Below are 16250 nucleotides of genomic sequence, written 5' to 3' on the forward strand. Positions count from 1 at the left end.
GAGGAGGCCACTTGGCCCATCGAGCCTGCGCCAACTCTTGACAAGTCCCACCCAGACCCTATCCCTGTAACCCCATGTACTGACCCCGCTAACCTGCCGAACCTGTACATCTTTGGACTGTGCGTGGGTTTCCTCCGAGTGCTCCGGTTTCCTCCCAGGCACAGGGAAAACTCCACACAGACAGTCACCCGAGGCCGGGATCAAACTCCGGGTCCCTGGCGCTGTGAGGCAACAGTGCTAACCACGACTGCCAACCGCGGGCCAAAGGAAATTGCGGATGAGCAAGAGGCCAGAATCGGAGGATCAAAGAGATCTTGGACTGGAAAAGGTTACGTAGATGACCAGCAGTTGCGGCCTTGGATCCAAGATGGAGAATTTCAAAATGGAGGGTCGGCCGGGATTTCAAAATGGAGGGTAGGCCGGAATTTCAAAATGGAGGGTTGGCTGGAATTTCAAAATGGAGGGTTGGCCAGGATTTCAAAATGGAGGGTTGGCTGGAATTTCAAAATGGAGGGTTGGCCAGGATTTCAAAATGGAGGGTAGGCCGGAATTTCAAAATGGAGGGTTGGCCGGAATTTCAAAATGGAGGGGTGGCCGGAATTTCAAAATGGAGGGTTGGCCGGAATTTCAAAACGGAGGGGTGGCCGGAATTTCAAAATGGAGGGTTGGCCGGAATTTCAAAATGGAGGGTCGGCCGGACTGGGAGCCAGTGAGCAAAGGCTATTCGAGGTCACCCAACTAAACCAACTCTGCTCTTCAATGCAGCTGAAACCATTGACCAGCGGAGATAAATCTTTCGTCTTCAGATCTTTAGTCGTCTCCTGAGCTGATAAAGAACTTCCTTTCTGCTCGGTGTAAAGAGTGCTCGCCAGGGGACTTGAACAGTTAAGGCTAGACAGCTCGACAATTCTGTTTAAAACCAGCCCACGCTGCCAAAATAATAGTTACACCAAAAACCGTCATCTTTCCGAGGCTCCGAGGTTAGAATTTCACATAAATTAGCACGAGCTGGACTCTATCAACGCAGGTCAGCCCATCCCTTACATGGGAACGCGCCATGGAGGAAGGTTGAATAGAACAATGGGGAGGGCACACGGATCCCATGTCTGTATATGGGCACACAGAGAGGCACAGGACTCTATTGTTAGCCTGCTCCACTTCACAACAGCTATTTACTCAACACCTCCCCGGAATGGTTAGCAGCCACAGGAGACGGCCCCAGAATGCCTCCCTGAGAATGGTCTGACGGCACATTTCTGTCATGCCATCTCGATTACACGTCAGAAAAATATATATAAATCAGTAACCCCCCCACCTCACCGGCACCCTGCAGCAGAAACAAGCTTGGCACACAGATGGTTTGTGTGGGCTGGTAGTGTGTTTCTGTTTTGGGGGGCTTTGGGAGGGGGTAGTGGGGGGAGAGACGGGATAAGCTGCTGGATAAATGCAAGTCTTTTCCTGTGAATCAAAAAAAGGGGTTAACTGGGGTTAGGGGCAGCTGGGCATATTTATCAACGCCACGCGACAATATTACTGTCACAATCGGCCAAGGATTAAGAGCAGACGCTTAACTCGGGGTAAACAGAATATAAGAACATAAGAAATAGGAGCAGGAGTCGGCCATCTAGCCCTTCGAGCCTGCCCCGCCATTCAATAAGATCATGGCTGATCTGAAGTGGATCAGTTCCACTTTCCCGCTTTCTCCCCATAACCCTTAATCCCCCTGTCTATCAGAAACCTATCTACCCGTGACTTAAATATATTCAGCGAGGCAGCCTCCACCACTTCAACGGGCAGAGAATTCCAGCGATTCACCACCCTTTGAGTGAAGAAGTTCCTCCTCAACTCCGATCTAAACTGCCCCCCCCCTTATCTTGAGGCTGTGCCCTCTAGTCCTGCTATCCTTTCTGAGCGGGAAGAATCTCTCTACCTCTACCCTATCCATCCCCTTCATTATCTTATACGTCTCTATAACATCCCCCCCTCATCCTTCTAAACTCCAACGAGTACAGACCCAGTCTATTGAGTCTCTCTTCGTAGTCCAACCCCCTCATCTCCGGTATCAGCCTAGTGAACCTCCCTCTGCACTCCCTCCATGAAAGTCCAGCACAGGAACAGGCCCTTCGGCCCTCCAAGTCTGCACCGATCACGATGCCCACCTAAACTAAAACCGTACGCACTTAGAGTCCGTACCCTTCCATTCCCATCCTATTCATGTATTTGTCTAGTTGCCCCTTAAATGCCACTATCGTACCTGCTCACACCCCCTCCCCAGGCCCTGAGTTCCAGACATTCACCACCCTCTGCGTAAAAAAAAGCTTACCTCACATTTTCAATGCTGAGCTGAAGGTGATTAGTGCTGAGGGAGCGCCGCACTGTGGGAGGGTCAGTGCTGAGGGAGCGCCGCACTGTGGGAGGGTCAGTGCTGAGGGAGCGCCGCACTGTGGGAGGGTCGGTGCTGAGGGAGCGCCGCACTGTGGGAGGGTCGGTGCTGAGGGAGCGCCGCACTGTGGGAGGGTCGGTGCTGAGGGAGCGCCGCACTGTGGGAGGGTCGGTGCTGAGGGAGCGCCGCACTGTGGGAGGGTCAGTGCTGAGGGAGCGCTGTGCTGAGGGAGGGTCAGTGCTGAGGGAGCGCCGCACTGTGGGGAGGGTCGGTGCTGAGGGAGCGCCGCACTGTGGGAGGGTCAGTGCTGAGGGAGCGCCGCACTGTGGGAGGGTCAGTGCTGAGGGAGTGCCGCACTGTGGGAGGGTCAGTGCTGAGGGAGCGCCGCACTGTGGGAGGGTCAGTGCTGAGGGAGCGCCGCACTGTGGGAGGGTCAGTGCTGAGGGAGCGCCGCACTGTGGGAGGGTCAGTGCTGAGGGAGCACCGCACTGTCAGAGGGTCAGTGCTGAGGGAGCGCCGCACTGTCAGAGGGTCAGTGCTGAGGGAGTGCCGCACTGTGGGGAGGGTCAGTGCTGAGGGAGCGCCGCACTGTGGGAGGGTCAGTGCTGAGGGAGCGCCGCACTGTGGGAGGGTCAGTGCTGAGGGAGCGCCGCACTGTGGGGAGGGTCAGTGCTGAGGGAGCGCCGCACTGTGGGGAGGGTCAGTGCTGAGGGAGCGCCGCACTGTGGGAGGGTCGGTGCTGAGGGAGCGCCGCACTGTGGGAGGGTCGGTGCTGAGGGAGCGCCGCACTGTGGGAGGGTCGGTGCTGAGGGAGCGCCGCACTGTGGGAGGGTCGGTGCTGAGGGAGCGCCGCACTGTGGGAGGGTCGGTGCTGAGGGAGCGCCGCACTGTGGGAGGGTCAGTGCTGAGGGAGCGCTGTGCTGAGGGAGGGTCAGTGCTGAGGGAGCGCTGTGCTGAGGGAGGGTCAGTGCTGAGGGAGCGCCGCACTGTGGGGAGGGTCGGTGCTGAGGGAGCGCCGCACTGTGGGGAGGGTCGGTGCTGAGGGAGCGCCACACTGTGGGGAGGGTCGGTGCTGAGGGAGCGCTGTGCTGAGGGAGGGTCAGTGCTGAGGGAGCGCTGTGCTGAGGGAGGGTCAGTGCTGAGGGAGCGCCGCACTGTGGGGAGGGTCGGTGCTGAGGGAGCGCCGCACTGTGGGGAGGGTCGGTGCTGAGGGAGCGCTGTGCTGAGGGAGGGTCAGTGCTGAGGGAGCGCTGTGCTGAGGGAGGGTCAGTGCTGAGGGAGCGCCGCACTGTGGGAGGGTCAGTGCTGAGGGAGCGCTGTGCTGAGGGAGGGTCAGTGCTGAGGGAGCGCCGCACTGTGGGAGGGTCGGTGCTGAGGGAGCGCCGCACTGTGGGGAGGGTCAGTGCTGAGGGAGCGCCGCACTGTGGGGAGGGTCAGTGCTGAGGGAGCGCCGCACTGTGGGGAGGGTCGGTGCTGAGGGAGCGCCGCACTGTGGGGAGGGTCAGTGCTGAGGGAGCGCCGCACTGTGGGGAGGGTCAGTGCTGAGGGAGCGCCGCACTGTGGGGAGGGTCAGTGCTGAGGGAGCGCCGCACTGTGGGGAGGGTCAGTGCTGAGGGAGCGCCGCACTGTGGGAGCTTCTCCTCTAAACTTTTCCCCACTCACCTTAAACCTATGTCCCCAAGTACTTGACTTTTCTACTCTCGGAAAGAGTATCTGACTACCCACTCTGCCCATGCCCCTCGTAATCTTGTAAACCTCTATCAGGTCTCCCCTCAACCTCCGTCGTTCCAATGAGAACAAACCGAGTTTCTCCAACCCCTCCTGCTAGCTAATACCCTCCAGACCAGGCAACATTTGAGAGTTGCTCTCACTCGACAGCCAAGATCTGCCTTGACGATCGGTGTGCCAGGACGGTGTGTAGGTGGCATCCCGAGGTTTGAGACATCGCTGTTTGGAATATCTCGGGTGCTGAGGCATTTCTGAACGGCAAGCTTAGCGATTTCGATTCTTCGTCCAGAGGCAAGCGTCCAAAGCCACTGTTGACGTCCAATTTTGCGCGTCTATGTTGATTTTATGGAATCGTACGGAGGCCCTTTGGCCCATCGAGCCTGCACTAACCCGCGAGAAACACCCGAGCTTTGGCGAGACTCTCATCCACTGGTGCCATTGGGTGAATTTCCACTGACCAGTTTGACCAGGTCAAGTCCACACTGATTTGAATGAGCTTTAGCATCCCAGAATACCACTTTGTCGCTACGGTTACTGTAGAGACCCCCCCCCACCCCACGGAGGGATACAGACTGCGTAAGGGCAAAAGGACATTAGTTTAGAAAGGAGTTCTGTGTCGGCACACAGTCTTATTGGGTCAAAGAGCATGTTCTTGTACTGTACTGTTCTTTGTAAGAGGGGGTAAGGGGCTTTCCTCACTGTGCAAATAGGCTTATCATTCACCCTGAGGCCCTGTCGTGTTTTCAGCTTTCTCAATGCTGAAAACGGGGTTCACAGAAACCCTACAGCACAGAAAGAGGCCATTCGGCCCATCGAGCCTGCACCGACCACAAGCCCACCCCCATATCTGTACACATTTACCCACTAATCCCTCCGACCGATTCATCTCAGGGGCAATTTCTTAGCACGGCCAATCAGCCTAACCCGCACATCTTTGGACTGTGGGAGGAGACCGGAGCACCCGGAGGAAACCCACGCAGACACGAGGAGAATGTGCAAACTCCACGCATACAGTGACCCCAGCCGGGAATCGAACCCAGGTCCCTGGGGCCGTGAAAGCAGCAGTGCTAACCCACTGTGCTACCGTCGGAAAATCGTTTCAGATACCGGGCTGGGCTACTCCTCAGCAAGTCCCATCCCCGCGTAGATCAGCATCATTTACCAGAGTGTTTCTCCGCTCAGTAAGGGTGTCTCCTGCTTCTGCAAATTGTAGAGCTCTAATAATTTCTTTATTTTTGTTATTCATTCACGGGACATGGGCGTCGCTAGCTAGGCCAGCATTTCTTGTCCATCCCTAGTTGCCCTCGAGAAGGTGAGCTGCCTTCTTGAGCTGCTGCAGTCCATGTGGTGTAGGTACACCCACAGTGCTGTTAGGCAGGCATTTCCAAGATTTTGACCCAGCCACAGCGCCAGGGACCCGGGGTCAATTTCCAGATTGGATCACTCTCTGTGCAGAGTTGGCATGTTCTCCCCATGTCTGCATGGGTTTCCTCCCACAGTCCAAAAGACGTGCTGGTTAGGGTGCATTGGCCGTGCTAAATTCTCCCTCAGTGTACCTGGACAGGTGCCGGAGTGTGGCGACTAGGGGATTTTCACAGTAACTTCATTGCAGTGTTAATGTAAGCCTATTTGTGACGCTGATAAATAAACAAAATAAATAAGTCAGAATGGTGAGTAATAGTAGGAGGGATTATTATTTAAAAGGCGAAAAGCTGCAGCATGCTACGGTGCAGAGGGACCTGGGGGTCCTTGTGCACGAGTCGCAAAAACCCAGTCTGCAGGTGCAGCAGGTGATCAAGAAGGCGAATGGGATGCTGGCCTTTATAGCGAGGGGGATAGAATATAAAAAAAGCAGGGAGGTCTTGCTGCAACTGTACAGGGTACTGGTGAGCCGCAGCTGGAGTACTGTGTGCAGTTTTGGTCACCGCACTTGCGGAAGGATATATTGGCCTTGGAGGGAGTGCAGAGAAGGTTCACTAGGCTGATACTGGAGATGAGGGGGTTGGCTTATGAGGAGAGATTGAATAGACTGGGTCTGTACTCATTAGAGTTTAGAAGGATGGGGGGGATCTTATAGAGACTTACAAGATAATGAAGGGGATGGATAGGGTAGAGGTAGAGAGATTCTTCCCACTTAGAAAGGATAGCAGGACTAGAGGGCACAGCCTCAAGATAAGGAGGGGGGGGTGCGGTTTAGAACGGAGTTGAGGAGGAACTTCTTCACTCAAAGGGTGGTGAATCTCTGGAATTCTCTGCCCATTGAAGTGGTGGAGGCTACCTTGCTGAATATATTTAAGTCACGGGTAGATAGGTTTCTGATAGACAGGGGAATTCAGGGTTATGGGGAGAAAGCGGGAAAGTGGAACTGATCCACTTCAGATCAGCCATGATCTTATTGAATGGCGGGGCAGGCTCGAAGGGCTAGATGGCCGACTCCTGCTCCTATTTCTTATGTTCCTATGACTTGGAGGGGAACCTCCAGGTGGTGGTGTTCCCAGATATCTGATGCCATAGGTTTGAAAGGTGCTGCCTAAGGAGCCTCAGAGAATTACTGCAGTGCATCTTGTAGATGTACAAACGGCTGCCACTGTTCATCACTGGTGCTGGAGGGAATGAATGTTTGTGGATGGAGTGATAATCAAGTGGGGCTGCTTTGTCCTGGATGGTGTTGAGCTTCTCGAGTGTTGTTGGGAGCTGCATCTATGCAGGTAAGTGGGGACTATTCCATCACACTTGTGCCTTGTAGATGGTGGGTAGGCTTTGGGGAGTCAGGAGGTGAGTTACTCTCCGCAGTATTCCTAGCGTCTGACCCGCTCTTGTAGACACTGTGTTTATACAGCTGAGTCCAGTTCAGTTTCTGGTCAATGGTTACCCCCGGGATGTGGGGGGATTCAGCCATGGTGATGCCATTGAATGTCAAGGGGCAGCAGAGTGGTTAGCACTGCTGCTTCACAGCTCCAGGATCCTGGGTTCGATTCCCGGCTCGGGTCACTGTCTGTGCGGAGATTGCACATTCTCCTCGTGTCTGCGTGGGTTTCCTCCGGGTACTCCGGTTTCCTCCCACAGTCCAAAGATGTGCAGGTTAGGTTGATTGGCCATGCTAAAATTGCCCCTTAGTGTCCAGAGATGTGTAGGTTAGAGGGATTAGTGGGTATAATATGTAGGGATATGGGGGTAGGACCTGGGTGGGATTGTGTTCGGTGCAGATTCGATGGGCCAAAGGGCCTCTTTCTGCACTGTAGTAGGGTTTCTCTGAATCTATGAATGGTTGGACTGTCTGTTGGAGGGGAAGAGGCTTCCTTTTGAGGAAGAGGGAGAGATAATTGGAAGCCTGATTTAAAAAAAAAGGGATGGATATGAACTAGCTGCATTGCTGAGGACAAAACACAAACTGACTGGAGAATAAAAACACAGCCCAATCTCTGAATTAGTGGGTGGGAGAAAATGTCTTCATGAACAAAGTGAGTTTAATAACATTTAAAAACAAAACAGCAGCAGTGGATAAGAATGTACAGACCAACCGCCTGTGGCACATCACATTTCCCTGTGTGCAAGTTATTCTTAGGGTTTTGAGCTGTTGTGTATTGGATGTGCTGGTGTTACTAGAACTTAGTTACTTCACCTAGTTTCCCTCTGCAGGGCAGTTTAGAATCACCCACATTGCTGTGTCACAAGTAGGCCAGATTGGGTAGGACGGCAGATTGCCCTCCTTAAAGGACATTAGTGAACGAGATGGGTAATTTCCAACAATGGTTTCATGGTCATCAGTAGCCTCTTAATACCAGGTATTTTTTAATGGAATTCAAAATCCACCATCATCCATGGTGGGGGGGATTCGAGCCCAGGTCCCCAGAAAGTAGCTGAGTTTCTGGATTTATAGCCTAGCGATAATACCACGAAGCCATCGCCCTCCCCGGCATCTTCTATCCTGGAAGAGCACCATTCATCAATAGTGGACTACTTGCAACTGATACCCAGTCAAGAAAGGAAGTGTAATGTTTTCTATTTCAATGTGAAAATAGAAGTTGTACCTGGCAATCAGGAAGGTCAGCTCGTCTGCACATCCTTTGATCTTGCTCTGAGCTTCCAGATGAGTCATCCCATCTGTCGTCTCCCCGTTAATGCACAAGATCACATCCCCAATGCAGAGTTTGGCAGCTTCTGCTTTGCTCCCTGGAGTTATCTGACAAGAGGAATGGGGCACGGTGATCACCAGTGAATCAAAGGTTAGATCCGCATTTTTGTTTTCTCTCTTGCTCTCCAGCTCTCCCCCACCGCCCCGCTGCACGTCAGCCAAGACACAACCCGAAGCAGACACCCTTACAGCTGTGAGAGATCTCAGGAAACTACCTGGAAGAGGAGGAGGAAGCAAGTTCTCCCGGTGTCCTTGCCAGTATTTATTCATCACCCCTCAGCATCCGTTCCGGATGTATCACAGCTCGCTATGACTCCTGCTCTGTCCAAGACCGCACAAAACTAGAAAGAATCATCAATGTAGCCCAGTCCATCACACAAACCAGCCTCCCATCCATTGACTCTGTCTACACTTCCCGCTGCCTCGGCAAAGCAGTCAGTATAATTAAGGACCCCATACACCCCGGACATTCCAGGGACCTGGGGGTCCTTGTGCGTGAGTCGCAAAAACCCAGCCTGCAGGTGCAGCAGGTGGTCAGGAAGGCGAATGGGATGCTGGCCTTCATAGCGAGGGGGATTGAATATAAAAGTAGGGAGGTCTTGCTGCAGCTGTATAGGGCATTGGTGAGGCCGCAGCTGGAGTACTGTGTGCAGTTTTGGGCGCCGCACCTGCGCAAGGATATTTTGGCCCTGGAGGGAGTGCAGAGGAGGTTTACTAGGCTGATACCGGAGTTGAGGGGGTTGAGCTATGAGGAGAGGCTGAATAAACTGGGCTTGTACTCGTTGGAGTTTAGAAGAATGAGGGGAGATCTCATTGAGACGTATAAGATGATGAATGGTATGGATAGGATAGAGGTGGAGAGACTCTTCCCGCTCAAAAAAGACAGTAGGACTAGGGGGCACAGCCTCAAGATAAAGGGGAGGCGGTTTAGAACGGAGTTGAGGAGGAACTTCTTCACTCAAAGGGTGGTGAATCTCTGGAATTCTCTGCCTGTTGAAGTGGTGGAGGCTGCCTCGCTAAATATTTTTAAGACACGGGTTGATAGGTTTTTGATAGGCAAGGGAATTAAGGGTTATGGGGAGAGGGCGGGAATGTGGAACTGAGCCACGACAGATCAGCCATGATCTTATTGAATGGCGGGGCAGGCTCTAAGGGCTAGATGGCCTACTCCTGCTCCTATTTCTTATGTTCTTATGTTCTTATTCTCTCTTCCACCTTCTTCTGTTAGGAAAAAGATACGAAAGTCTGAGGGACACGTAGCAATTGACTCAAGAACAGCTTCTTCCCTGCTGCCATCAAACTTTTGAATGGACCGACTTTGTGTTAAAGTTAATCTTTCTAAGAACATAAGAAATAGGAGCAGGAGTCGGCCATCTAGCCCTTCGAGCCTGCCCCGCCATTCAATAAGATCATGGCTGATCTGAAGTGGATCAGTTCCACTTTCCCGCTTTCTCCCCATAACCCTTAATTCCCCTGTCTATCAGAAACCTATCTACCCGTGACTTAAATATATTCAGCGAGGCAGCCTCCACCACTTCAACGGGCAGAGAATTCCAGAGATTCACCACCCTTTGAGTGAAGAAGTTCCTCCTCAACTCTGATCTAAACTGCTCCCCCCCCTTTATCTTGAGGCTGTGCCCTCTAGTCCTGCTATCCTTTCTCTGCACCCTTTCTATGTCTGTAACCCTACATTCTGCACCCTCTCCTTTCCTTCTCCCCGTGTACTCTATGAATGGTATGCTTCGCCTGTCTGGCGCGCAAGAAACAGTACTTTTCACTGTCTCGCTGCACATGTGACAATAATAAATCACTGCAACAGGTCATTTTCACCTTGTTGCCTGTGGGATCATGCTGTGCACATAACGGTTGCCATTTTTTTCTCTGTCACCAGGGTGACTCAATTTCTTCTGCCTCTGTTTATAGAAGTGTTCAATTAACTGTAAATCATTTTGGGATGGCCTGAGGTCATACAACGTGCCATAAAAAAGCAAACCTCTCTTTTTGGCTTTCTCTGATGTTTTTGACCATTGCTGGAGACAGCCCAATGGTAAATGGAAAATTCTTGGGCGTTGTACAAGAGGTGGCATGGTGGCACAGTGGTTAGCACTGCTGCTTCACAGCATCAGGGATCTGGGTTCAGTTCCAGCCTTGGGTGTCTGTCTGTGTGGAGTTTGCTCATTCTCCCCGTGTCTGCATGGGTTTCCTCCGGGTGCTCCGGTTCCTCTCACACTCCAAAGATGTACAGGTTAGGTGGATTGGCCATGCTAAATTGCCCCTTAGCATCCAAAGATGTACAGGTTAGGTGGATTGGCCATGCTAAATTGCCCCTTAGCATCCAAAGATGTGCAGGTTAGGTGGATTGGCCATGCTAAATTGTCTCTTAGCATCCAAAGATGTGCAGGTTAGGGGGATTGGCCATGCTAAATTGCCCCTTAGTGTCCAAGGATGTGCAAGTTAGGGGGATTGGCAAGGTGGGATTTTGGGGATAAGGCATGGGTCAAATCTGCTGGGGAATTGGTACAGACTCAATTGGCTGAATGGCCTCCTTCTGCACTGGGGGAATTCTATGAATAATCTCTATAAATAACGGCCCAAGATGCCATGCTTCCTGAAGAGACTGGAGAGTGGGTGATAGCAGATTATTCAATTAGGAGTCTAGAATGGGAGGAATGTAAGCTTATTAATGTTTTAGGGCTGGAGGAAGTTACAGAGATAGGAAACATTCTTCAGCAAGTTAAAATGTTAATAGGCTTTGGCAGTGGGTAGACTGACAGGCACCCAAATTTGGAAGGAGTCGATACAGATTCATTTTTTTCTCACAAGTACTATCTCAAACTGACGATATTCCACAGTCCCAGCTGTCCTAGTAGGGAGTAATTTTTAGATCTTTTATTTCTGGCCAGCAGCTCTATCCAGCCAACAAAGACCTCGCAAATATGTAGCACTTTCTACAACCTCAAAGTCTGAAGTCAAAGATGAATTTTTCCAAGTGTGTCCCGGTTCCAACATCGTAAGAAATCTTGGCAATCAACCTGTGGCACAGCAAGATCTCACAGGCAGCAATACAATCTGTGTGGGTTTCCTCCGGGTGCTCTGGTTTCCCCACAGTCCAAAGATGTGCAGAATGGGTGGATTGGCCATGCTAAATTGTCCCTTAATGTCCAAAGATGTGCAGGTTAGGTGGATTGGCCATGCTAAATTGTCCCTTAGTGTCCAAAGATGTGCAGGTTAGATGGATTTGGTTTGTAAGTTGCCCCTTAATGTCCAAAGATAAAAGTTTAAGTCTATTTATTCGCGTCACAAGTAGGCTTATATTAACACTGCAATGAAAATCCCCTAGTCGCCACACTCCAGTGCCTGTTCAGGCACACCGAGGGAGAATATAGCATAGCCAATGCATCTAACCAGTATATTTTTCAGACTGTGGGAGGAAACCGGAATATCCAGAGGAAACCCACACAGACACGGGGAGAACGTGCAGACTCTACACAGACAGTGACCCGTGCTGGGAATCGAACCTGGCTCTCTGATGCAGTGAGGCAGCAGTGCTAACCACTGTGCCACCCGATGTACTGGTTAGGTGGTCTGCCCATACGAAACTCATCTCTAAACTCCGTGGCCTGGGCCTCAGCTCCTCCTTCTGCGACTGGATCCTGAACTTCCTAACTCTCAGACCACAATCAGTAAGGATGGGCAACAACACCTCCTCCACGATCATCCTCAACACCGGTGCCCCACGAGGCTGTGTTCTCAGCCCCCTCACTATACCCCTTATACACCTATGACTGTGCGGCCAAATTCCCCTCCAATTCGATTTTCAAGTTTGCTGATGACACCACAGTAGTGGGTCAGATCTTAAACAATGATGAGACAGAGTACAGGAATGAGATAGAGAATCTGGTGAACTGGTGCAGCAACAATAATCTGTCCCTCAATGTCAACAAAATGAAGGAGATAGTCATCAACTTCAGAAAGCATAAAGGAGAACATGTCCCTGTCTACATCAATGGAAATGAAGTAGAAAGGGTCAAGAGCTTCAAGTTTTTAGGTGTCCAGCTCACCAACAACCTGTCCTGGTCCCCCCCCATGCCAACACTATAGTTAAGAAAGCCCCACCAACACCTCTACTTTCTCAGAAGACTAAGGAAATTTGGCATGTCAGCTACAACTCTCACCAACTTTTACAGATGCACCATAGAAAGCATTCTTTCTGGTTGTATCACAGCTTGGTCTGGGCTCCTGCTCTGCCCAAGAAACTATAAAAGGTCATGAATGTAGCCCAATCCATCACACAAACCAGCCTCCCATTCATTGACTCTGTCTACATTTCCCACTGCCTTGGAAAAGCAGCCAGAATAATTAAGGACCCCACGCATCCCGGACATTCTCTCTTCCACCTTCTTTCTTCGGGAAAAGGATACAAAAGTCTGGGGTTACGTATCAACCGACTCAAGAACAGCTTCTAGCCTGCTGCTGTCAGACTTTTGAATGGACCTACTTTGCATTAAGTTGATAGAAATCATAGAAACTCTACAGTATAGAAAGAGGCCATTCGGCCCATCGAGTCTGCACTGACCACAATCGCACCCTGGCCCTACCCCCAGATCTCTACGCATTTACCCATTAATCCCTCTAACCCATGTTTCTCAGGACAATAAGGGCAATTTTAGCATGGCCAATCAACCTAACCCACACATCTTTGGACTGTGGGAGGAAACCGAAGCACCCGGAGGAAACCCACGCAGACACGGGGAGAATGCGCAAACTCCACACAGACAGTGACCCGAGCCGGGAATCGAACCCAGGACCCTGGTGCTGTGAAGCAGCAGTGCTAACCCACTGTGCTACCGTGCCGCCCTCTTTCTCTACACCCTGGCTATGACTGTAACACTACATTCTGCACTCTCTCATTCACCTCTCTATGAGCGGTATGCTTTGTATAGCACGCAAGAAACAATACCTTTCACTGTATACTTATGTAACAATAATAAATCAAAATTAGATCAGATTAGGAGGAGGTGGTCTCAGTGAGGGAGAATATAAAGTGTCAGGAATCTGACTCAGGGTCACACATGCCGTCATCCTATCACAGGCCTGTGGCTGTACTCCAGTGGCGCTGCCCGCATTGGAATCTGCCAGCCTGAATGGGCGACAGCTCGCGTGGGGCAGGATTCCCACCCCTCTGGCCACTGGCAAGACCCACTGCTAGCCAGTGAACCGCCTGACTGCTAAGTAACAAGGTTGAAAGAGTGCAGAGAAGGTTTACAAGGATGTTGCCGGGACTTGAGAAACTGAGTTACAGAGAGAGAGATTGAATAGGTTCGGACTTTATTCCCTGGAGTGTAGAAGAATGAGGGGAGATTTGATAGAGGTGTATAAGATGCGATTGGTATAGATAGAGTGAATCCAAACAGGCTTTTTTCACTGAGGCTAGGGGAGAAAAAAAACCAGAGGGCATGGGTTAAGGGTGAAGGGGGAAAAGTTTAAAGGGAATATTAGGGGGGGATTCTTCACGCAGAGAGTGGTGGGAGTGTGGAATGAGCTGCCGGATAAATGCAGGGTCACTTTTAACATTTAAGAAAAACTTGGATAGATACATGGATGAGAGGGGTGTGGAGGGATATGATGCAGTGGGAACTAGGCAGAAAAATGGTTTGGCACAGCCAAGGGCCAAAGGGCCTGTTCCTGTGCTGTAGAGTTCTATGGTTCTAATTCAGCAAGCCCATTCCCACAGGAGGTAACACCGGGCTCCTGCCAGCTCTCTGACCAGAACCCCAAGGCCCCCGTTAAATACTACACATTGAAAATAACCATGCAGAAGTATCCACATCGACAGACTTCCATTTATCTTTCACTGAGCAGATTTATATTGACACCACATGTTCCTGGCACATAAGAAATAGGAGCAGGAGTAGGCCATCTAGCCCTTCGAGCCTGCCCCGCCATTCAATAAGATCATGGCTGATCTGAAGTGGATCAGTTCCACTTTCCCACTTTCTCCCCATAACCCTTAATTCCCCTGTCTATCAGAAACCTATCTACCCGTGACTTAAATATATTTAGCGAGGCAGCCTCCACCACTTCAACGGGCAGAGAATTCCAGAGATTCACCACCCTTTGAGTGAAGAAGTTCCTCCTCAACTCTGATCTAAACTGCCCCCCCCCCCTTATCTTGAGGCTGTGCCCTCTAGTCCTGCTATTCTTTCTAAGCAGGAAGAATCTCTCTACCTCTACCCTATCCATCCCCTTCATTATCTTATACGTCTCTATAAGATCCCCCCTCATCCTTCTAAACTCCAACGAGTACAGACCCAGTCTATTTAGTCTCTCTTCATAGTCCAACCCCCTCATCTCCGGTATCAGCCTAGTGAACTTCCTCTGCACTCCCTCCAAGGCCAATATATCCTTCCGCAAGTGCGGCGACCAAAACTGCACACAGTACTCCAGCTGCGGCCTCACCAGTGCCCTGTACAGTTGCAGCAAGACCTCCCTGCTTTTATATTCTGTGCTCCCTGTCCAGAGATGATTGCGGTCAGAACCCCCATTATTTCCTCCCTGACTTTCTGCAACATTCCAGTGCCTTTCTCACTATGGACTCTTTTCCCAGACTTAGCCTGCTCGAGCGTTCCACCTCCTGAGCAGACAAAGCACAGCCCACATTACCCCTGACTGCATTCCATCTCTCGTTTCAGCAAGAGCACTGTCAGCACTGCTTAATGATTAAAGACAGTTTCACTCCATCTCCCGGCCCCCCTCCCATAGGATCCCCCTCCCTACAAGTGCTGCTAACACACAGCCACATAGAATCATAGAATCATGGGGGGAGGGAACTGTGTTGGGGAAACTGGGACAGAGGAGGTTCGCTCCCAGGTAGGGGAGGACCGCAGGCAGTATGGGAGGGAGGTTAGACAGGTGGTGGAGATGGGAAATGCCCAGACTGAGGGGCTGAAGTGTATATATTTTAATGCAAGGAGTATAGTGAATAAGGTAGATGAGCTTAGGGCGTGGATGGCTGTTTGGGATTGTGATGTGGTGGCCATTACGGAGACTTGGATGTCTCAGGGACAGGACTGGGTACTTCAGGTGCCAGGCTTCAGGTGCTTCAGGAAGGACAGGGAGGGTGGCAGAAGGGGTGGTGGCGTGGCACTGTTGATCAGGGATAGTGTCATGGCTACAGAGAAAGAGGATGTCGTGGAGGGATTGTCTACAGAATCTCTGTGGGTGGAAGTTAGGAACAGCAAAGGGTCGAAAACTTTGCTGGGTGTAATCTATAGGCCGCCCAATAGTGACAGGGAAGTTGAAGTGCAAATAGGGAAACAGATTCTGGAGAGATGTTTTAATAACAGAGTTGTCGTGATGGGAGACTTCAATTTCCCAAACATCGACTGGAATATCCCTAGGGTAAGGGGTATAGATGGGGAGGAGTTTGTTAGGTGTGTTCAGGAGGGTTTCCTGACACAGTATGTGGACAAGCCTACGAGGGGAGAGGCTGTACTTGACCTGGTACTGGCAAATGAACCAGGGCAGGTGATGGATCTTTCGGTAGGAGAGCATCTTGGATATGGTGACCATAATTCTATCTCCTTCACAATTGCGTTGGAACGAGATAGGATCAGGCAGGCTAGGAAGGTGTTTGTCTGGGGTAAGGGGAGATACGAAGAAGTCAGGAAGTTACTTGGACAAATAAACTGGAAGGAGGCGTTCTTAGGGAAAGGTACCGAAGGAAGGTGGCAGATATTCAAGGAATGTGTGTCTGGAGCTCTGAATGACAACGTTCCGATGAGACGAGGGGGTTTTGGTGGGTCGAGGGAACCATGGTGCACAAAGGATGTGTTGAACCTAGTCAGGAAGAAAAGGAAGGTGTACAAGAGGTTCAGGGAATTAGGAGATGTTAAAGATCTTGAGGAGTATAAGGACTGTAGGAGGGAACTTAAAAGGGAAATTAGGAGAGCCAGAAGGGGTCATGAGAAGACCTTGGCGGGTAAGATTAAGGAGAATCCCAAG

The 16250-nt window shown here is 51.2% G+C and overlaps 1 protein-coding gene across 1 annotated transcript in view; it reads right to left on the reverse strand.

The window, feature by feature from the left end:
* The window catches only part of LOC145360476 (PDZ and LIM domain protein 1-like), a 114806-nt gene that overhangs the window by 54095 nt on the left and 44461 nt on the right, over nt 1-16250 (reverse strand). The window contains 1 exon segment of the mRNA XM_080215697.1: nt 8143-8294. Coding sequence (XP_080071823.1) covers nt 8143-8294 — 152 coding nt within the window.

Source organism: Carcharhinus amblyrhynchos, chromosome 31 (genome assembly GCF_965287045.1).
Source record: "Carcharhinus amblyrhynchos chromosome 31, sCarAmb.v2.hapA, whole genome shotgun sequence".
Classification (NCBI taxonomy): Eukaryota; Metazoa; Chordata; class Chondrichthyes; order Carcharhiniformes; family Carcharhinidae; genus Carcharhinus; species Carcharhinus amblyrhynchos.